The sequence below is a fragment of the Schistocerca piceifrons genome, chromosome 11 (assembly GCF_021461385.2).
Source record: "Schistocerca piceifrons isolate TAMUIC-IGC-003096 chromosome 11, iqSchPice1.1, whole genome shotgun sequence".
Taxonomy (NCBI): domain Eukaryota; kingdom Metazoa; phylum Arthropoda; class Insecta; order Orthoptera; family Acrididae; genus Schistocerca; species Schistocerca piceifrons.
Genome location: NC_060148.1, coordinates 43,341,890 through 43,366,300, shown reverse-complemented (window position 1 = coordinate 43,366,300; position 24,411 = coordinate 43,341,890). Strand labels below are relative to the sequence as shown.

General features: G+C 40.9%; 1 protein-coding gene across 3 annotated transcripts in view; it reads right to left on the bottom strand.

Moving 5' to 3' along the window:
- LOC124720244 (putative sodium-dependent multivitamin transporter) overlaps positions 1-19,424 on the bottom strand; it is a 51,974-nt gene extending 32,550 nt beyond the window's left edge. Inside the window, exon 1 of one of the 3 annotated variants that reach the window (XM_047245562.1) lies at positions 19,060-19,424. Coding sequence is in view for 1 of the 3 variants with exons in the window: in XM_047245560.1 (XP_047101516.1) it covers positions 19,171-19,206 (36 nt within the window). In the remaining 2 variants the exon portion in view is untranslated. The remainder of the gene's footprint in view (positions 1-19,059) is intronic. The other 2 variants (XM_047245561.1, XM_047245560.1) reach the window with 2 other exon arrangements.
- Between the last annotated feature and the right edge of the window lie 4,987 nt (positions 19,425-24,411).

Genomic DNA, 24,411 nt, shown 5'->3' with positions numbered 1-24,411 from the left:
ACAGAAAACGGAACATGTACGGAAATGGATTCAATATACATTTGCCTCAGAAATAAGGTTTGTGACCATTTTATTCGAGAGTGAATGACGAATGAGTTCCCTGTCTGAATCATTGAAGATTGTCTGGGCCCTGTAATTAATTGGGAAGTTTCAGCTGTGACGAAGAGAGCCTGCAATCTCTGAGTTTTTATAAATCGTCCAAAAAGGCTTCGTCCACATCTGAAATTTTAGATCTGTCGTAAACTGAACGAATTGTTCAAACGATCGATTTTTCCCAACTGAATGCAGCGCTTAATAATAATAACAAATGCAAAGATCTTTTCTAGCAAGCCAGCCGCTGAATATTAAGACGAAGGGCTCCACCAGAGATTCTACTAGGCTGATTTCACGTAATTAATATATTTAAACTGTACACAGATAAAGGACAGAGAGAGAGAGAGAGAGAGAGCGAATGGAATTCGAGAATTTACTCAGAATCCTCCATTAGTATAATTGTTTGTCTGTCTTTTCACAGATCAGCCTAATTAGAAAACACGAAGCCCTGACTTTATTGTACCGATTTATGTGTGAGAGTGAAAGAGCGATAAAGGCGACAGATACACTTCTGTACAGACAAAACATTACACCAAGTTAGCGGCAAGCTGCATTCACATAGACTTTCATCATTTACAAAGTAGTGAGAATTTATTATACACCTATTAGATGGACGGGACTGACAACCAATCAGTTCCAGTGATTCCACCACGAAGGAGGTACACGGCTCATGTTGTCTATAGTTCAACCATGCCTAGACAGTTAATACTGCAGTTTGATCATGTCTGCATTGTAACTTTGTGCCAAGAACGCTCTCAACAAAGGAAGTGTCCAGGCGTCTCAGTGTGAACCAAAGCGATGTTGTTCGGACAGGGAGAAGATACAGAGAGACAGAAACTGTTGATGACATGCCTCAATCAGGCCGTAATACTGCTGCAGTGGATGACTGCTACCTATCGACTATGGCTCAGAGGAACTCTGTCAGCAATGCCACGATGTTGAATAATGCTTTTTGTGCAACCACAGGATGTCATGACTCAACTCAAACTGTGCCCAATAGGCTGCACGGTCTGTAACTTCCCTCCCAACGTCCGTGGCAAGATCCAGCTGTGCAACCACGACACCGTGCAGTGTGGTACAGTTGGGCCCCTACAACAGGCCGAATAGATCACATCAGTGTATCAAGCGTTCATGACTATGACATCATGAGTGAACTGCTTAATCTTCTTCAACTCTTGCAATCATACTCTTAATACATAGTACATGGAACAGAAAATACATTGGATTAATTAATCATCATCATCATTTAAGACTGATTATACCTTTCAGCATTCAGTCTGGAGCATAGCCCCCCTTATAAAACTCCTCCATGAGCCCCTATTCAGTGCTAACATTGGTGCCACTTCTGATGTTAAACCTATTACTTCAAAATCATTCTTAACCGAATCCAGGTACCTTCTCCTTGGTCTGCCCCGACTCCTCCTACCCTCTACTGCTGAATCCACGAGTCTCTTGGGTAACCTTGCTTCTCCCATGCGTGTAACATGACCCGACCATCTAAGCCTGTTCGCCCTGACTGCTACATCTATAGAGTTCATTCCCAGTTTTTCTTTGATTTCCTCATTGTGGACACCCTCCTGCCATTGTTCCCATCTACTAGTACCTGCAATCATCCTAGCTACTTTCCTATCCGTAACCTCAACCTTGTTGATAAGGTAATCTGAACCCACCGAGCTTTCGCTTCCATACAACAAAGTTGGTCGGAAGATTGAACGGTGCACAGATAACTTACTCTTGGTACTGACTTCCTTCTTGCAGAAGAGTGTAGATCGTAGCTGAGGGCTCACTGCATTAGCTTTGCTACACCTCGCTTCCAGTTCTTTCACTATGTTGCCATCCTGTGAGAATATGCATCCTAAGTACTTGAAACCGTCCACCTGTTCTAACTCTATTCCTCCTATTTGGCACTCAATCCATTTATATTTCTTTCCCACTGCCATTACTTTTGTTTTGGAGATGCTAATCTTCATACCATAGTCCTTACATTTCTGATCTAGCTCTGAAATATTACTTTGCAAACTTTCAATCTAATCTGCTATCACAACTAAGTCATCCGCATATGCGAGACTGCTTATTTTGTGTTCACATATCTTAATCTCACCCAGCCAGTCTATTGTTTTCAACATATGATCCATAAATAATATGAACAACAGTGGAGACAGGTTGCAGCCTTGTCTTACCCCTGAAACTACTCTGAACCATGAACTCAATTTACCGTCAACTCTAACTGCTGCCTGATTATCCATGTAAAGACCTTTAATTGCTTGCAAAAGTTTGCCTCCTATTCCATAATCTTGTAGAACAGACAATAACTTCCTCCTAGGAACCCGGTCATATGCCTTTTCTAGATCGATAAAGCACAGATACAATTCCCTGTTCCACTCATAACACTTCTCCATTATTTGCCGTAAGCTAAAGATCTGGTCCTGACAACCTCTAAGAGGCCTAAACCCACACTGATTTTCATCCAATTGGTCCTCAACTAATACTCGCACTTTCCTTTCAACAATACCTGAGAAGATTTTACCCACAACGCTGATTAAAGAGATACCTCTATAGTTGTTACAATCTTTTCTGTTTCTATGTTTAAAGATTGGTGTGATTACCGCTTTTGTCCAGTCTGATGGAACCTGTCCCGACTCCCAGGCCATTTCAGTTATCCTGTGTAGCCATTTAAGACCTGACATTCCACTGTATTTGATGAGTTCCGACTTAATTTCATCCACCCCACCCACTTTATTGCACTGCAATCTATTGACTATTTTTTCCACTTCCTCAAATGTGATCCTATTTCCATCATCATTCCTATCCCATTCTACCACGAAATCTGAAACATTACTGATCGCATTTTCACCTACATTGAGCAACTCTTCAAAATATTCCCTCCATCTGCCAAAGGTATCCACAGGATTCACCAGCAGTTGTCCTGACCTGTCCAAAATACTTGTCATTTCCTTCTTACTTCCCTTTCGAAGACTGCTAATTACATTCCAGAATGGTTTTCCAGCAGCTTGACCCATAGTCTCCAACCTGTTTTCAAAGTCTTCCCAAGATTTCTTCTTGGATGCTGCAATTATCTGTTTGGCTTTGTTTCTTTCTTCAACATAACTTTCTCTGTCTACTTGAGTTCTAGCCACTTCTAGTACTTGTAATGGTACTTTGACTACCGCGCCTCCGCCAATACAAAGATATAATTTACGATCGCGCACGCAGAAGAGCGCTGCGCCAGCGACCGATTTTTATAAATAATTTTGTTCGTCTTTTTACTTTTTGCGTAGGTTTTTGTTTTTAACAACTAATTGATGACACTCTCTCTTGTCTTCATACGAAACACATGTATTTTTCGGCGATGTGTTGAATGTGCTTTTGGGTGGAAATTAAAATTATATTACAAAGCGAGGTTGTTTCAATAGTGATTCGAGGTGGTTATCGCCAAATTTGTAAATTGATCACAACAGTGACAACTTGAAGTTTTCAACAGACGGAGAAAAGTGAAAGACGGGTCGTCCTACAAGAGAAATTAGGAGGACAGCCATGAAGACTATATTGTAATTAATACTGCGTATCTAACAAGATTATAAGGTAAATTTCAATTAGTTTCTGATGCTATTTCCGTACAGTCGCTATTTGTAGTGTTGCCGACCAGATCTGCCATGCACGGTCAAATTACAGCACGATCTCAATCAATAATACGAAGTCCGCCTTATCCGTAACTGAACCACCAAAATTCAAAACCCAATCAGATTTTCTATTTTATATTTTTCACGGCAGAACCCTGAGAAAAAGGAAACACTACCATTGGCGTCCTGGTGACAGGACTTACAATCTCCGGATTTGATACAGGTGCAATTATTATAGATTTTGGACATTTGATCTCATTTTAGCCACTTTATAGCATCAGAAAATGAATTTGGACTAAGTCTCATTCATTTCAATTGTAATGTTACGTGCATGAAATTTACAACAATATTGTTTTCCCTGTTATTAATTCGTGTTAATTTTCATTTTCATGCTGAGGAAATTAATTTGGTAAAAAAAAAAAATAAAAAAATAAAAAAAAGGAAAAAGGATAATGATCCATAAAATAATTTGCACGGACGCGAAAGAGAAATTTTGGTTTGAAAACTGTATATTTGACTACTTCCTTTATTCCGATCCATTTATTTCGCAATTATTTTTTCAAATTGTAGTTAAAATTGATTTACTATTATTGCAAATGATAAGTAAAGAGCATATTCACAGTCATTTATTTGTGAGAGGGAAATTTCAGTACCAGTTTAATAATTCAATTTCTAATTAAAAATCATATCGAAATATCCATTTCCATAAGAGAAATTTCAGATTTCAACATATCATATTTTAAATTTTTTTTTTTGCCATTGGAAAATTTTATTTGCAATTAATTACGAAAACCGCAAGATGGACGCTAGACGCATAGAAATTGTTTCCGCAGACAAGCTTAGTGAAAGTGACACATTGCAAAACATGTCCGACAGTCAAATGAATATTGAACTTAATTGAGGATGTTCAAGACATAATTTTACCGGATCGATTAAGACAACAACCCCTATATTTAAACAGATATACAGGCGAATGGAGAGTGAGTACTACGCGACAAAACGTGACACTGACAACATCAACTTCAGAACCAGACATCAATCAGACACGAAAAAATGACGAAACTAAGACACAGGACTCTGACATGCTCAACCAGATTCTGAAGTTACTTGGTGACCAAAACAGAAAATTTGCCAAAAATTTGACACTTTAGACGAGAAAAATGACAATTTAAAACGTGACATTGGGAAATTTGACACTAAATTCGATGAACTGACACGGGACATAAAACAAAATTTTGAAAAACAATCGAGACAATTTGCCGACTTGACAGAAACTACCAGTAGTCTTAAAAGGAGATTTACTGACTTATCAGACAAGAAAAGGTATTTGTGGAATTCAGTGACGAGACAAAAACTGACTTACAGCGATGTAATGAGAAATTGTTAACAGTAGTTTTTGAACAACAGAAAACCAGTACCCAAGTTGACGAATTACGACAGTCACACAATTCCGTAAAAACAAACCAAGAACACTTAGACCTGACGATTACAGACCTTTCAGACAGATTAAATGATGTAACATTAGAGCAGAAATCCTTACAGGAAAAGTTAGAAAAACTTGAAGACAGAGCAGATGTAGCATCTCTGAAGAATGACAGAACTCTAGCAGAGAAACTTGTACATGAATGCAAAGTATGTGATGATTATTTAGATGAGAAGTTTGAGACAATGACACACATCATTTTAGATAAGGCAAAGGAACAAGTAAAGGGAGAAACAGATAATATTCAGAAAGAGGTACGTAAACTTAAAGAAAATGTAATACCAAGTTTGTCAGTGATACCAAAACCCATAACAGGCAACCAAAACACAAATGAGAATCCGAATAATGCTAGACCCAGCACACAGCCAAAAATAGAATTACCAATGAGTGATACAAATCCCAATGAACCATTTTCAATGCTACCACAAGATCAAAATTGCTATCAGACATCACCACATACTATGCACAGTTTGACACAAAATGCAGGACCCATAATACCATCGGGAGTAGCTGATGAAACATTAGTACGACATGGATACTTTCAGACATTTTCATGTGATGAGAAAGACAAAGTGCATCCGATTGTTTTCATCCACTCTTTTGATGGTATTTTCCCGAGACATTGGTTAGAAGCCGATAAAATTCGATATGTTACAAATTTGTTATGTGGAAGAGCAGCTAAGTGGGGAGCAGCAATGAAAAGACGATGTTCAACATTTGAACAGTTTGAACAAGCATTTCTTGAGGAATTCTGGTCGATCACAGAACAGCAAAGTTTAAAACGAGAAGTGTACAATCCAGAAATTTACAACCCGAAGGAAGAGACTTTACGTCAATACTCTGAACGCTACCTAAACAAAACATTATATTGGACAAAACCAGCAGATTTACCAGACGTAATTAGAACACTTAAAAGGCACTTACCATTTCCTTATCGTGATAAATTAATAGGAGTGTCCGAGGACAACATAAAGAATTTTTTCAGTTATGTTGATGAGATAGATGTTGTTTACAGAGATGAGATCAGGAATTTCAATCAATTGTATCCGATCCATCCAAGCAATTCGCGTACGCACAACAGAAATGACAGAGGCTATTGGAATCCGCCTCCGACACCACAACAAAACACTCAAAGAAACAATTCACACTACACTGGGGCAAATCCATTCAATATTAGGAGAAACAACTCGCAGCATTGGCAAGGAAACAGTAATTATTACTATAATGGTTATCCTAACAGTAATTACAATCAGAACAATAACAGTTACATTCAAAATAACAACAACAGAAGAAGGAACCGAAATCATAGAGATCAAAGAAGAGAGGATAACAGGTACCATCCAGGATATTTTCAGAGAAACAACGTACAACAACATCCAAACATGTATTGCAGGAATAACAGTAATGACAATACCAGTTACAGTCATGGACGAAATAATGTATGGGGAAATCACAATGGACCACCGCCACGACACATGCAACCCTCAATTCCTACCTAACGGAACTCCCAATGCGACGCGAGTTAATGTCAACAACCAAACAGCTGATACTTGGGTGACGCGCGACAGAAATGTAAATATTATTGAGTTGGGCAATGAACCCAACCCGCAGCAACAACCGAATTTACCAGAAAACGAACGACGACCGAGCTAAGCGCTCGAGTTACGGTTGATAGGGAGCAGAGTGCAACGGAACCGACGATTTGTTTTCTCCGATATGATGACAGTAAGAAAATAGAAAAAGAATTATATCAGGATGTAGATTTTAATAGTACCAGTAAAGCAAAGAAGATTATACAGGCTATAACACGAGTTACGATTGGTAGTTATGAAGTGGAAGTAATGTTAGATACAGGAGCAGCAGCAAGTGTCATTTCAATGTCCTTATGTAATGAACTAAAACAAATAATGAACATACAAACATTGCCAGTACAGAATTGACACATCATAAGTGCCACCGGTAACAAATCGAAGAATGTGAAATTTCAAGCGCTAATTAATTTCACATTTTCAAATATACCACTCAATTACAATTTTCTGGTAGTAGACAAATTAGTTATGCATTGCATATTAGGAATTGACTTTTTGAATGAATATCAAGCAATCATAGATTTAGGAAAAGGGAAATGTCATTTAACCGTAAACCAACAACAACTGACAATAGAGTTAACACAGGGTACAAACTTAAAAAGTAAACAAGGGAAGTTTGAACAGTTACATTTTGTGAATCCACCAGCAACAAACATATGTGATTGAACTTTTAATGAAGCTGTAGCTCAGGAATTATACCTAATGATTTATATGAAAAATGCACAGAATCTGAATATCTGACAAAGGAACAACAACTTGAATTACTAGAAGTTTTGCAGCAATTTGCTGAGGTATTTGTGGAGAAACCTGGAATTATTAGAGGCTATACTTATGAGATGGATGTTAAACCACACAAAACATACTGTAGAACATATTGTAATATTCCTTGGTCAAAGAAACCCACAGTTTTGAAAGAGATTGAAAAAATGCAAGCTTGGGGTATCATTGAAAGGTCACATTCACCATATTGCAGTCCGATCCTCGCAGTTAATAAAGAGGATGGTAGTGTAAGGTTAGTGCTGGATGCACGAGAAATTATGTTGTTGTTGTTGTGGTCTTCAGTCCTGAGACTGGTTTGATGCAGCTCTCCATGCTACTCTATCCTGTGCAAGCTTTTTCATCTCCCAGTACCTACTGCAACCTACATCCTTCTGAATCTGCTTAGTGTATTCGTCTCTTGGTCTCCCTCTACGATTTTTACCCTCCACGCTGCCCTCCAATACTAAATTGGTGATCCCTTGATGCCTCAGAACATGTCCTACCAACCGATCCCTTCTTCTGGTCAAGTTGTGCCACAAACTTCTCTTCTCCCCAATCCTATTCAATACTTCCTCATTAGTTATGTGATCTACCCATCTAATCTTCAGCATTCTTCTGTAGCACCACATTTCGAAAGCTTCTATTCTCTTCTTGTCCAAACTATTTATCGTCCATGTTTCACTTCCATACATGGCTACACTCCATACGAATACTTTCAGAAATGACTTCCTGACACTTAAATCAATACTGGATGTTAACAAATTTCTCTTCTTCAGAAACGCTTTCCTTGCCATTGCCAGCCTACTTTTTTTATCCTCTCTACTTCGACCATCATCAGTTATTTTGCTCCCCAAATAGCAAAACTCCTTTACTACTTTAAGTGCCTCATTTCCTAATCTAATTCCCTCCGCATCACCCGACTTAATTAGACTACATTCCATTATCCTTGTTTTGCTTTTGTTGATGTTCATCTTATATCCTCCTTTCAAGACACTGTCCATTCCATTCAACTGCTCTTCCAAGTCCTTTGCTGTCTCTGACAGAATTACAATGTCATCGGCGAAACTCAAAGTTTTTATTTCTTCTCCATGAATTTTAATACCTACTCCGAATTTTTCTTTTGTTTCCTTTACTGCTTGCTCAATATACAGATTGAACAACATCGGGGAGAGGCTACAACCCTGTCTTACTCCCTTCCCAACCACTGCTTCCCTTTCATGTCCCTCGACTCTTATAACTGCCATCTGGTTTCTGTACAAATTGTAAATAGCCTTTCGCTCCCTGTATTTTACCCCTGCCACCTTTAGAATTTGAAAGAGAGTATTCCAGTCAACATTGTCAAAAGCTTTCTCTAAGTCTACAAATGCTAGAAACGTAGGTTTGCCTTTCCTTAATCTTTCTTCTAAGATAAGTCGTAAGGTCAGTATTGCCTCACGTGTTCCAGTGTTTCTACGGAATCCAAACTGATCTTCCCCGAGGTTCGCTTCTACTAGGTTTTCCATTCGTCTGTAAAGAATTCGTGTTAGTATTTTGCAGCTGTGACTTATTAAGCTGATAGTTCGGTAATTTTCACATCTGTCAACACCTGTTTTCTTTGGGATTGGAATTATTATATTCTTCTTGAAGTCTGAGGGTATTTCGCCTGTTTCATACATCTTGCTCACCAGATGGTAAAGTTTTGTCAGGACTGGCTCTCGCACGGCCGTCAGTAGTTCCAATGGAATGTTGTCTACTCCCGGGGCCTTGTTTCGACTCAGGTCTTTCAGTGCTCTGTCAAACTCTTCACGCAGTATCGTATCTCCCATTTCATCTTCATCTACATCCTCTTCCATTTCCATAATATTGTCCTCAAGTACATCGCCCTTGTATAGACCCTCTATATACTCCTTCCACCTTTCTGCTTTCCCTTCTTTGCTTAGAACTGGGTTTCCATCTGAGCTCTTGATATTCATACAAGTCGTTCTCTTATCTCCAAAGGTCTCTTTAATTTTCCTGTAGGCGGTATCTATCTTACCCCTAGTGAGATAGGCCTCTGCATCCTTACATTTGTCCTCTAGCCATCCCTGCTTAGCCATTTTGCACTTCCTGTCGATCTCATTTTTGAGACGTTTGTATTCCTTTTTGCCTGTTTCACTTACTGCATTTTTATATTTTCTCCTTTCATCAATTAAATTCAATATTTCTTCTGTTACCCAAGGATTTCTACTAGCCCTCGTCTTTTTACCTACTTGATCCTCTGCTGCCTTCACTACTTCATCCCTCAGAGCTACCCATTCTTCTTCTACTGTATTTATTTCCCCCATTCCTGTCAATTGCTCCCTTATGCTCTCCCTGAATCTCTGTACAACCTCTGGTTCTTTTAGTTTATCCAGGTCCCATCTCCTTAAATTCCCACCTTTTTGCAGTTTCTTCAGTTTTAATCTACAGGTCATAACCAATAGATTGTGGTCAGAGTCCACATCTGCCCCTGGAAATGTCTTACAATTTAAAACCTGGTTCCTAAATCTCTGTCTTACCATTATATAATCTATCTGAAACCTTTTAGTATCTCCAGGGTTCTTCCATGTATACAACCTTCTTTCATGATTCTTAAACCAAGTGTTAGTTATGATTATGTTGTGCTCTATGCAAAATTTGACCAGGCGGCTTCCTCTTTCATTTCTGTCCCCCAATCCATATTCACCTACTATGTTTCCTTCTCTCCCTTTTCATACACTCGAATTCCAGTCACCCATGACTATTAAATTTTCGTCTCCCTTCACAATCTTAATAATTTCTTTTATTTCATCATACATTTATTCAATTTCTTCGTCATCTGCAGAGCTAGTTGGCATATAAACTTGTACTACTGTAGTAGGCGTGGGCTTCGTATCTATCTTGGCCACAATAATGCGTTCACTATGCTGTTTGTAGTAGCTTACCCGCATTCCTATTTTCCGATTCATTATTAAACCTACTCCTGCATTACCCCTATTTGATTTTGTGTTTATAGCCCTGTAGTCACCTGACCAGAAGTCTTGTTCCTCCTGCCACCGAACTTCACTAATTCCCACTATATCTAACTTCAACCTATCCATTTCCCTTTTTAAATTTTCTAACCTACCTGCCCGATTAAGGGATCTGACATTCCACGCTCCGATCCGTAGAACGCCAGTTTTCTTTCTCCTGATAACGACATCCTCTTGAGTAGTCCCCGCCCAGAGATCCGAATGGGGGACTATTTTACCTCCGGAATATTTTACCCAAGAGGACGCCATCATCATGTAATCATACAGTAAAGCTGCATGCCCTCGGGAAAAATTACGGCTGTAGTTTCCCCTTGCTTTCAGCCGTTCGCAGTACCAGCACAGCAAGGCCGTTTTGGTTATTGTTACAAGGCCAGATCAGTCAATCATCCAGACTGTTGCCCTTGCAACTACTGAAAAGGCTGCTGCCCCTCTTCAGGAACCACACGTTTGTCTGGCCTCTCAACAGATACCCCTCCGTTGTGGTTGCACCTACGGTACGGCTATCTGTATCGCTGAGGCACGCAAGCCTCCCCACCAACGGCAAGGTCCATGGTTCATTAACAAAGTTATAATCCCAATCAACACACAACCGACAAATTTGGAAGAACAACTTTTAAAATTTCATAATGTACAGTATTTAACCAATATCGACCTCCGCTCATCGTTTTGGCAGGTGAACCTCCATAAAAACAGTCGTAAATACACTGCATTTCTATGTGAGGGACGTAGTTATCAATTTTGTTTTCTACCCTTTGGTCTACGAGTGAGTGCTGGAGTATTTATTGAAGCCTTAGATGCTGTTCTTGGACCACAATTGTTATCGCAAATCACAGTTTATGTTGACGACATTGTCATTGCCACCACTACTTGGGAAGAACATGTTTATCTTTTGAAGCAACTTCTGACTAAATTTTCTGACGCAGTTGTCACTATCAATATATCAAAGACGAAATTAGGGAGGAGAGAAATCAAATTCCTTGGTCACATCATATCAACTGAAGGCATTTATCCAGACTCAAGAAAAATTGATGCAATAAAGAATTTTCCATCCCCACAGAATCGTAAACAACTCAAAAGCCTTTCTTGGTCTATCTTCATTCTTTAGGAAATTTGTACCCTACCACCTTCTTAACAGTCCACATCTTCTATCTTTACTCAAAAGAAATAATATTTGGAAATGGGCAGAGTTCAGAAGAACCTTTTGGGAACTGTTTACAGCTTTGTTACTGTGTCATTAGACGTTTGATTCTCTTTCTGTATTAGTCTTTTGTTATATTCACATTTGTTGTTTATTAATACTGTTAATAATAGTAGTTACTTCCCTTGTAGAGTAAGTTTGTGATTATTGTAGTCAGGTTTTTAGCATCTTCTTATTGTAGTAGCGGAACTTAGAAAAAGTAAAATTTTACCATGAGTGAGAAGTGTGGGCTTTGCCATAGGTTCGTAAGTAGTGGATTGCGGTGTGAGACTTGTTCGAATTATTTTCACTGGAGGGAATGCAGTGGGGAAGCCAGTGGGCATTCTGGCGAGATTCTCTCCTGGAACTGCAGGTTATGTAGTAAGAGTAAATTGATAGAGGAACAGGAGCGTAAGATCTGTGCCCTTCAGGCGCAGTTGAAAAATGCACAGGAGCAGCTAGATAGGATGAGGAGGGAGAAGGGGTTTGGGGAATGGGAGCTGGCTGTTGGCAAGAGATCTGCTAGGAGAAGAAGATTTTCAGATAGTTTTACTATTGGTGTTTACAATAGATATGACCAACTGTCAGAGTCTAGTGGAGAGGAATCTCTAGTAGCTGTAGATGTAGGAAGCATGCAGCAGACCTCAGTAGTTACTGTGCCTAGAACAGTTCCAAAGTCGAAGAGGAAGAAGAAGGTTCTGCTGTTAGGTAGTTCTCATGGCAGAGGTGTAGGCCAGCAGTTGCAGGAAGTGCTGGGGGGTGAGTACCAGGTCACCAGCATTGTGAAGCCTAATGCAGGGTTGGCTCAGGTGACTGTTAACATAGGGGGGTTATGTAGGGATTTTACTAAAGAGGATCAGGTAGTGATTGTGGGTGGGGCTGGTAATAGTATTGATAGGGATAGGGAGTATGACATAGATGGTGACCTGGAAAAGATAGCCACTCAGACTGGCAACACGAATGTGCATTTCGTGGAACTGTTTCAGCGTCACGATCGGCCTTATCTTAATACAGCCGTCAGGCGTAATAACATGAGACTTGGGGGTGCGCTGATGACAGAAAGCATGGGTCACATTTCAGTGGTGTCGGTGGAGTCTATCAGCAGGACGGGTTTCACTAGGCACGGCCTGCACCTCAACAGGTATGGGAAGGGGAGGTTGGCAAAGCTTATAGGTGACAGCATAGGTGGGGGTGGTGGGATCACTCATGGGAAAATTCCTGCAGTAGTGGGTGTTAGAGCTGCACCTTTTTTAGACTGCTTAAGGGAAGTCTGTCTAACAAGGGAATCACTTTTGACAAAGCTTAGGTATCCGAGTAATGAGGGAATTAGTATATTTCATCAAAATATACAAGGTATTAGAGATAAAGTTAGTGAACTGCTTACAGATGTTGACTCTGAAATTATTGGTATATCTGAACACTTCTTAAATAAGGAGATAATTCAGAGGCTTCCTTTACCAGGATACAGGTTGGCTGGTTGCTTTTTGAGGAGCTCTTTGCGGTGTGGGGGAGGAGCCATGTATGTGAAAAACGGCATCGCATTTGAGTCAATTGATGTTTCAAAGTACTGCACTGAAAAGGTGTTTGAATGTTGTGCATGTGTGGTTAAATTTAACGGAGCTAAACTTGTAACTGTTGTTATTTATAGATCCCCAGACTCCGATTTCACAGCATTTTTTGCTAAAGCTACAGGAGGTTCTTGGTTCACTTTATAGGAAATACAAAAAGTTAGTTATATGTGGTGACTTCAATATTAATTGTATAAGTGATTGTGCAAGGAAGAGGATGCTGGTAGACATCTTTAATTCATATAATCTTATGCAAACCGTATTCTTTCCAACGAGAGTGCAAGGGAACAGTAGAACAACCACAGACAACATTTTTTTTTGTTCATTCCTCATTACTAGAAGGGCATTCTGTTAGCAAAAGGTGAATGGCCTTTCAGATCATGATGCGCAAATTTTAACTTTAAAAGATTTTTATGCTGCAACACGTGTTAAATATAGTCATCAGCTGTTCAGGAAAGCTGATCCGGTTGCTGTAGAGACCTTTGTAAACCTTATAAAGGAACAAGAGTGGCAAGATGTTTATAGCGCCGATACAGTAGAGTATAAATATAATGCTTTTCTCAAGACTTTCCTCATGCTCTTTGAAAGTTGCTTTCAGTTACAACGTTTAAAACAGGGTACTAGCACAAACAGGCAGCCTGGGTGGCTGACTAGAGGGATAAGAATATCTTGTAGAACAAAATGGCAATTATATCAAAACGTTAGAAACAGTCAAAATCTAAATGCAGCAGCCCATTACAAACAGTATTGTAAGATGCTTAAAAATGTTATTAGGAAGGCAAAAAGTATGTGGTATGCAGATAGAATAGCTAAGTCTCAGGATAAAATTAAAACCATATGGTCAGTCGTAAAGGAAGTTGCTGGTCTGCAGAGACAGGTCGAGGATGTAGAATCAGTGCGTAGTGGGAATGTCCGTGTTACTGATAAGTCGCGTATATGTACAGTATTTAATAATCACTTTCTGAATATAGCAGGTGAACTAAATAGAAACCTAGTCCCAACAGGGAATCATATAGCGCTCCTAGAAAAAAGTGTTCCGAGACTGTTACCTGAAATGCTCCTCCATGATACTGACAAGAGGGAGATTGAGTTAATAATTAAATCACTAAAGACCAAGAACTCTCATGGATATGACGGGGTATCTAGCAGAATACTGAAATATTGTTCCATGTATGTTAGCCCAGTACTTAGCCATATCTGTAACTTTTCCTTTAGGAGTGGTCGGTTTCCTGACCGATTAAAGTACTCTGTATTGAAGCCACTTTATAAAAAGGGAGACATTGATAATGTTGACAATTTTAGACCTATTTCTATGCCATCGGTGTTTGCTAAAGTTATCGAGAAGGTTGTATATACAAGGTTACTGGAGAATTTAAATTCACATAATTTGCTGTCAAATGTTCAGTTTGGTTTTAGAAATGGTTTAACAACTGAAAATGCTGTATTCTCTTTTCTCTGTGAGGTTTTTGATGGATTAAATAAAAGGTTGCAAACGCTAGGTGTTTTCTTTGATTTAACGAAGGCTTTTGACTGTGTTGACCACAAAATATTACTGCAGAAGTTGGACCATTACGTAGTAAGGGGAGCAGCTTACAATTGGTTCGCCTCTTACTTTAAGAACAGAAAGCAGAGGGTAATTCTCCGCAATATTGAGAGTGGTAGTGATGTTCAGTCCCAATGGGGCACTGTGAAGTGGGGCGTTCCCCAAGGGTCGGTGCTGGGGCCGCTGCTGTTTCTTATTTATATAAATGATATGCCTTCTAGTATTACAGGTGATTCAAAAATATTTCTGTTTGCTGATGACACCAGCTTGATAGTGAAGGATCTTGTGTGTAATATTGAAACAGTAACAAATAATGTAGTTCATGAAATAAGTTCGTGGCTTGTGGAAAATAATTTGATGCTAAATCACAGTAAGACTCAGTTTTTACAGTTTCTAACTCACAATTCAACAAGAACCGATATTTTGATCAGACAGACTGGGCATATTATAAGCGAGACGGAACAGTTCAAATTCCTAGGCGTTCGGATAGATAGTAAGTTCCGTCCTCCGTCACAGTGGGACCCACCTCCTCTTCCTCAAAATCACCCTCTCCAAACCTTCCAGGAATTTCTGACTTCCAGCCTTGCCTCTCAATCCTTCTTAAAAAACCTTAATCCTACTCCCAACATCACCACTGCTGAAGCCCAGGCTATCCGTGATCTGAAGGCTGACCAATCCATCGTCATTCTTCCGGCTGACAAGGGTTCCACGACTGTGGTACTTGATCGTCGGGAGTATGTGGCTGAGGGACTGCGTCAGCTTTCAGACAACACTACTTACAAAGTTTGCCAAGGTAATCTTATTCCTGATGTCCAGGCGGAGCTTCAAGGAATCCTCAGAACCTTAGGCCCCCTACAAAACCTTTCACCTGACTCCATCAAGCTCCTGACCCCACCAACACCCCGCACCCCTACCTTCTACCTTCTTACTAAAATTCACAAACCCAATCATCCCGGCCGTCCCATTGTAGCTGGTTACCAAGCCCCCACAGAACGCATCTCTGCCTACGTAGATCAACACCTTCAACCCATCACATGCAGTCTCCCATCCTTCATCAAAGACACCAACCACTTTCTTGAACGCCTGGAATACCTACCCAGTCTGTTACCCCCGGAAACCATCCTTGTAACCATTGATGCCACTTCCTTATACACAAATATTCCGCATGTCCAGGGCCTCGCTGCAATGGAGCACTTCCTTTCATGCCGATCACCTGCCACCCTACCTAAAACCTCTTTCCTCACTACCTTAGCAAGCTTCATCCTGACCCACAACTTCTTCACTTTTGAAGGCCAGACATACCAACAATTAAAGGGAACAGCCATGGGTACCAGGATGGCCCCCTCGTACGCCAACCTATTCATGGGTCGCTTAGAGGAAGCCTTCTTGGTTACCCAGGCCTGCCAACCCAAAGTTTGGTACAGATTTATTGATGACATTTTCATGATCTGGACTCACAGTGAAGAAGAACTCCAGAATTTCCTCTCCAACCTCAACTCCTTTGGTTCCATCAGATTCACCTGGTCCTACTCTAAATCCCATGCCACTTTCCTTGGCGTTGACCTCCACCTGTCCAATGGCCAGCTTCACACGCCCGTCCACATCAAACCCACCAACAAGCAACAGTACCTCCATTATGACAGCTGCCACCCATTCCACATCAAACGGTCCCTTCCCTACAGCCTAGGTCTTCGTGGCAAACGAATCTGCTCCAGTCCAGAATCCTTGAACCATTACACCAACAACCTGAAAACAGCTTTCGCATCCCGTAACTACACTCCCGACCTGGTACAGAAGCAAATAACCAGAGCCACTTCCTCATCTCCTCAAACCCGGAACCTTCCACAGAAGAACCCCAAAAGTGCCCCACTTGTGACAGGATACTTTCCGGGACTGGATCAGATTCTGAATGTGGCTCTCCAGCAGGGATACGACTTCCTCAAATCCTGCCCTAAAATGAGATCCATCCTTCATGAAATCCTCCCCACTCCACCTAGAGTGTCTTTCCGCCGTCCACCTAACCTTCGTAACCTCTTAGTTCATCCCTATGAAATCCCCAAACCACCTTCCCTACCCTTGTAACTGCCCCCGGTCTAAAACCTGTCCCATGTACCCTCCCACCACCACCTACTCCAGTCCTGTAACCCGGAAGGTGTACACGATCAAAGGCAGAGCCACGTGTGAAAGTACCCATGTGATTTACCAACTGATCTGCCTACACTGTGAAGCCTTCTATGTGGGAATGACCAGCAACAAACTGTCCATTCGCATGAATGGACACAGGTAGACAGTGTTTGATGGTAATGAGGATCACCCTGTGGCTAAACATGCCTTGGTGCACGGCTAGCACATCTTGGCAGAGTGTTATACCGTCCGGGTTATCTGGATACTTCCCACTAACACCAACCTGTCAGAACTCCGGAGGTGGGAACTTGCCCTACAGCATATCCTCTCTTCTCGCTATCCGCCAGGCCTCAATCTCCGCTAATTTCTATTTGCCGCCGCTCATACCTCACCTGTCTTTCAATATCACTCTTGCCTCTGTACTTCCGCCTTGACTGACATCTCTGCCCAAACTCTTTGCCTTTACAAATGTCTGCTTGTGTCTGTGTATATGCGGATGGATATGTGTTTGTGTGAGTGTATACCCGTCCTTTTTTCCCCCTAAGGTAAGTCTTTCCGCTCCCGGGATTGGAATGACCCCTTACCCTCTCCCTTAAAACCCACTTCCTTTCATCTTTCCCTCTCCTTCCCTCTTTCCTGACGAAGCAACTGTTTGTTGTGAAAGCTAGAATTTTGTGTGTATGTTTGTGTTTGTTTGTGTGTCTATCGACCTGCCAGCGCTTTTGTTTGGTAAGTCTCATCATCTTTCTTTTTAGATATATATATATATATATATATATATATATATATATATATATATATATATATATATATATATATATAAACATGCTGAGGAATAAGTATGTTATTTCGTGAAGAATGAATAATGGATGAGTAATTGAGAATATGTTGAGAGGAGAGAAACTAGATTTGAACGCTATATCACATGTACTCATGGAATACAGAATGAAAGTAGTGGAAAGAATATTATTTATTGAAAGATTGGTATGCCTGAGATAATAACATATGTGATGTCTTCTATATTCTTATAACTACAGGTGAAAGTATAGATTTATGTGGAAAGAATTATTTACAGCAGCCACTGTTGGAAATATACCAGAAGATTTAAATCTATAACACTTTAACACTAAACTAATGGGAACTTGTAATGAAATTTTTGGAGTTATGTAGGCTTGACACTTCAGATTGGAAGAATTATTTAAGAGAACATATTTAGCAGTCATCTAATGACATAATTAAAGCTCATCTACTGTACTGAACTAATGCACCATTAAATAGAAAGGAGTACACAAAACATCAGTCCTCTGTTGTGGCTCATACTCTCATCCCTCCCTTAGAAAAATTTATACATGATGATGAAATATTTGACATTATATATATACACTTACCATACTGATGTACATACTTGTAGGATCCTAACATATTTAGAGGGGCACTGCTCTTAGAAACGGTAATAGACGGGTACCTCTCTTAGAAACAGTAATAGTGGGGATACCACACTTAGAAACGGTATTAGGTATAGGAACTTTTACATTATATTAAGTTAACATGTATTTTATCTATCATATTTTATTTTGTGTAGTCCACTGTAGGAGATGACTTTACTAGTATTTATGAAGTAGTTAGCAACCATCCCATGAAGCTACCCTCCTACAGAGGGCTGTCTTGAAGCTTGAAATATGTGTAAATTTTATTCCAGGAGGCAAGATGAATTTTAAATTGAATATTCTAGCGAGTTGCCAAAATATTTTCAAATGTTGCAAGTGTAACGGAGAAAAAGAAGGAATGAAAGAAAAAAGAATGAGCTAACAAATAAAATGTATACTTCAATCTGAATGTAATGTAATTCAATGTCAGCACAATGATATTAAATGTAACTTAAAAATTTACTATATTCATCATTTAATTCTGTATATGTACTATATGACAACAATGTAACTATCTCATGTAATGATTAATTGTAAATATTTCTATATTTATGTACTTACTATATCAAGAAATGTATTTTAAGGAGATGTTAATGAACTGCAAAGGACTTGTGCATATAGCACATGATTCATATAAATGGAACTGAAAATGCAAAGAAGAAACTAACGTGATGGAACACTGGTCAAGAAATATTTACGTAGTGCCAATATGTCTTGAAGTGTATGGTGTAGTGGAAGCTGGCAGGTCTTCAGATTGGTGTAAAAGACAAGCTCATCACCTGTCGTAGGCAGTGAGGTGTTTCCTGTGCCCTCATTGACCATTTATACCCCGGTAGACGCCACCAAAATTCGACTGCTGGAGATCACAATTTCGTGTTGACACATTGCACAAACTTTGGATTTTCTTCAAGTCACACGCAAGAGATCCAGGCAGTACACACACACTCAGAATCCGATACTACGTTTAAAGACATTGGAGCAATATAACAGAACATTTATTGCTCGAATTAAATCCATTGCAAACACGAATCATGTGAACTGAATTCAAACGCTGAGCTAAGCAACGATAATACGCTGCAATTCAAAGACATTAATGTTACGACTCCTAAAGAAGATACACACCGAAAAGACTGTATATAAAGACTGATAAGCAAAGAGCATTGTGCTCAGAAATATTTTTTGTAATATGTAAATTTCTTATTTTCTCATATATATATATGTATCTATGTAAATTTTCTATACTGCCACGCTCGTTTGCGGGGCGTGTCAGTAGAGGAGGCATTGTAATGGTACTTTGACTACCGCGCCTCCGCCAATACAAAGATATAATTTACGATCGCGCACGCTGAAGAGCGCTGCACCAGCGACCGATTTTTATAACTAATTTTGTTCGTCTCTTTACTCTTTGCGTAGGTTTTTGTTTTTAACAACTAATTGATGACACTCTCTCTCTTGTCTTTATACGAAAGACGTGTATTTTTCGGCGATGTGTTGAATGTGCTTTTGGGTGGAAATTAAAATTATATTACAAAGCGAGGTTGTTTCAATAGTGATTCGAGGTGGTTATCGCCAAATTTGTAAATTGATCATGACAGTGACAACTTGAAGAAGTTTTCAACAAACGGAGAAAAGTGAAAGACGGGTCGTCCTACAAGAGAAATTAGGAGGACAGCCATGAAGACTATATTGTAATTAATACTGCGTATTTAACAAGATTATAAGGTAAATTTCAATTAGTTTCTGATGCTATTTCCGTACAGTCGCTTTTTGTAGTGTTGCCGACCTGGTCTGGCATGCACGGTCAAATTACAGCACGATCTCAATCAATAATATGAAGTCCGCCTTATCCGTAACTGAAACCACCAAAATTCAAAACCCAATCAGATTTTCTATTTTATATTTTCACGGCAGAACCCCGAAGGAAAAGGAAACACTACAAGTCCTGTGGTGGCGCGGATGGCTAGCGCGGGCGCGTACAGCACTATGCCCATGTAGAGCACCATCTGCAGCGAGAAGGCAATGCTGGCGCACAGCCGGGCCGCCACGCCGAAGCGCATCTCCAGGTACTGCAAAAGCCGAGCACCGGCCACGGCTGTCAATACGCTCGTGCTCATACGCACACCACAGCCGACAAAGGCATTCGCGGTCAGAAGCACAAAATGGAGCCACGCATTAACATGAAGTTCTGCTTCAAATTAGGGAATGAAGCGACCGAAATTCATCGAATACCAAAGCAGAGCTGCAGTATCGAAGCAGGGGGTAAAATGTACAGTCGTGGACAAAACGAGCGAAACCCCTGGTCTTTTCGTTATGCTGATTCGCACAGCTTTAAAGTCTGCTACACAGCGTGTCAGGCAAGGCGACGAAGTGCTACCAACTTACTATGCACAGGCGTGAAATTGAAAAACTATCCGAAATTTGTCAGACTGTTTTCAACCACGTGTAAGACCATTTTAATACTGAAACTTCCTGGCAGATTAAAACTGTGTGCCCGACCGAGACTCGAACTCGGGACATTTGCCTCTCGCCGGCAAGTGCTCTACTATCTGAGCTACCGAAGCACGACTCACGGCCGGTACTCAACGCTTTACTTCTGCCAGTATCTCGTCTCCTACCTTCCAGACTTGGCAGAAGTACAGCTGTGAGTACCTGCCGTGAGTCGTGCTTCGGTAGCTCAGATGGTAAAGCACTTGCCGGCGAAAGGCAAAGGTCCCGAGTTCGAGTCTCGGTCGGGCACACAGTTTTAATTTGCCAGGAAGTTTCATATCAGCGCACACTCTGCTGCAGAGTAAAAATCTCATTCTATATTAATACTGATTAGTGTGTTAACCACAACACCTAAATATAAGATAGAAATTAAAGAATAAACGCTAGGTAGGTCTCTAGAAGAGCGTAGCGTTCCAAAGGATTGGAAAGGCACAGGTCATCCCCGTCTTCAAGAAGGGACGTCGAACAGATGTGCAGACCTATAGACCTATATCTCTAACGTCGATCAGTTGTAGAATTCTGGAACACGTATTATGTTCGAGTATAATGACTTTTCTGGAGACTAGAAATCTACTCTGTAGGAATCAGCATGGGTTTCGAAAAGACGATGGTGTGAAACCCAGCTCGCGCTATTCGTCCACGAGACTCAGAGGGCCATAGACACGGGTTCCCAGGTAGATGCCGTGTTTCTTGACTTCCGCAAGGCGTTCGATACAGTTCCCCCACAGTCGTTTAACGAACAAAGTAAGAGCATATGGACAATCAGATCAATTGTGTCATGGGATTGAAGAGTTCCTAGATAACAGAACGCAGCATGTCATTCTCAATGGAGAGAAGTCTTCCGAAGTAAGAGTGATTTCTGGTGTGCCACAGGGGAGTGTCGTAGGACCGTTGCTATTCACAATATACATGAATGACCTTGTGGATGATATCGGAAGTTCACTGAGGATTTTTGCAGATGATGCTGTGGTCTATCGAGATGTTGTAACAATGGAAAATTGTACTGAAATGCAGGAGGATCTGCAGCGAATTGACGCATGGTGCAGGGAATGGCAACTCAATCTCAATGTAGACAAGTGTAATGTGCTGCGAATGCATAGAAAGAAAGATCCCTTATCACTTAGCTACAAAATAGCAGATCGGCAACTGGAAGCAGTTAATTCCATAAATTATCTGGGAGTACGCATTAGGTGTGATTTATAATGGAATGATCGTATAACGTCAATCGTTGGTAAAGCATATGCCAGACTGAGATTCATTGGAAGAATCCTAAGGAAATGCAATCCGAAAACAGAGTGATGTGTCGACAGAAGTGCCGACACAGTGTGGTTTGATGAGACCACTATGCACGCTAAACTAACGCAGACGGGCGTGAATTCTGTAACAGGATACGTATGAATACTATAAAGAAAAGAACGGAGCTTAGGTTTACTTAACTTTACTTCCTTGGGAATACATCTCTCCTGATTATACAAATGAGACTTTTAAGATACATGCACTGTTACAAATGGCGCCTTGCTAGGTCGTAGCCATTAACTTAGCTGAAGGCTATTCTACTGTCTCTCGGCAAATGAGAGAGAAGGCTTCATACGTCTAGTCGCTAGCAATGTCGTCAGTACAACTGGGGCGAGTGCTAGTACGTCTCTCGAGACCTGCCGTGTGGTGGCGCTCGGTCTGATCACTGACAGTGGCGACACGCGGGTCCGACATGTACTAATGGACCGCGGCCGATTTAAGCTACCACCTAGCAAGTGTGGTGTCTGGCGGTGACACCACACAGAGGAAGTAGGTTACGGTATGCGTTTTTGCCCACTGCTTGAGTACTGCTCAGCAGTGTGGGATCTGTACCAGATAGGGTCGATAGAAGAGAGAGAGAAGATCCAATGGAGAGCAGCGCACTTCGTTACAGGATAATTAAGTAATCGCGAAAGCGTTACGGAGATGATAGATAAACTCCAATGGAAGACTCTGCAGGAGAGACGCTCAGTAGCTCGGTACGGGCTTTTGTTAAAGTTTCGAGAACATACCTTCACCGAAGAGTCAAGAAGTATATTGCTCCATCCTACGTATATCTCGTGAAGAGACCATGAGGATAAAATCAGAGAGATTGGAGCCCACACAGAAGCGTACCGACAATCCATCTTTCCACGAACAATACGAGAATGGAATAGAAGGGAGAACTGGTAGAGGTACTCAAGGTACCCACCACCACACACACTCGGGTGATCTGCGGAGTATGGATGTAGATGTAGATGAATTAGCATGAACTGTAGTAATGAAAATGAATTTCAGCTTATCGAGATAACATAACTGTTTTAGTAAGACTAAGTACCCCAGATAGTTACGAATTAGCAAAATATTATGCGCATTCTTTCCCGAAATGATCTGTGTCAACGTTTAGTCCAGTCATACTGGTTTACCGTTGCTGACCTACCATGAAAGTGTGCAAATTTAGCAATGTGTGAAGATTCATAACGAAATTCAGTTAAAAATCATTTAGCGATATGAAGTGGGACAAGCATGTAATGGCAGTCGTGGGGAAGGCAGATAGTCGTCTTCGGTTCATTGGTAGAATTTGGGGAAGATGTGGTTCATCTGTAAAGGAGACCGCTTATAAAACACTAATACAAAATAATCTCGAGTACTGCTCGAGCGTTTGGGATCCCTATCAGGTCGGATTGAGGGAGGACATAGAAGCAATTCAGAGGCGGGCTGCTAGATTTGTTATTGGTAGGTTTGATCATCACGCGAGTGTTACGGAAATGCTTGAGGAACTTCGGTGGGAGTCTCTAGGGGAAAAGAGGCGTTCTTTTCGTGAATCGCTACTGAGGAAATTTAGAGAACCAGTATTTGAGGCTGACTGCAGTGCAATTTTACTGCCGCCAACTTACATTTCGCCGAAAGACCACAAAGATAAGATAAGAGAGATTAGGGCTCGTACAGAGGCATATAGGCAGTCATTTTTCCCTCGTTCTGTTTGGGAGTGGAACAGGGAGATAAGATGGTAGTTGTGGTACGAGGTACCCTCCGCCACGCACCGTATGGTGGATTGCGGAGTGTGTATGTAAATGAAGATACAGACGTACGGTCGTGGACGAAACGAGCGAGACCCCTCGCCTTTTCGTTATGCTGATCCGCACAGCTTTAATGTGTGCTACACAGCATAACAGAGAAGGCGACGAAGTGCTACCAACATAATATGCAAATTCACTCAAAAGGAGATGGCACGACCGTGGGGTCGTGGATTTGTCCGAAATTGTGTGGTGAAACACGACCCCTAACATCTCACGTGGTTAAAATAGTAGGACCCACGACTCGGAAAATCCCGAGAAAAATCGATCCAAAGTTTCTTAGATGTCTTATGAGTATAAAATATTAGTCTATTGCCAAACTGCTGTCTAACCTACAGTCTCGCCGCGTCAGCCGTGCTGTGCGGACGTGTGCTGAGTTTCGTGCGCCGCGGTCTGCTGTGCTTCGGCGTGGTAAGTCGCAGTGCTTCTTGCATCGTTGCAGGACTTCTACGCATATTGAAA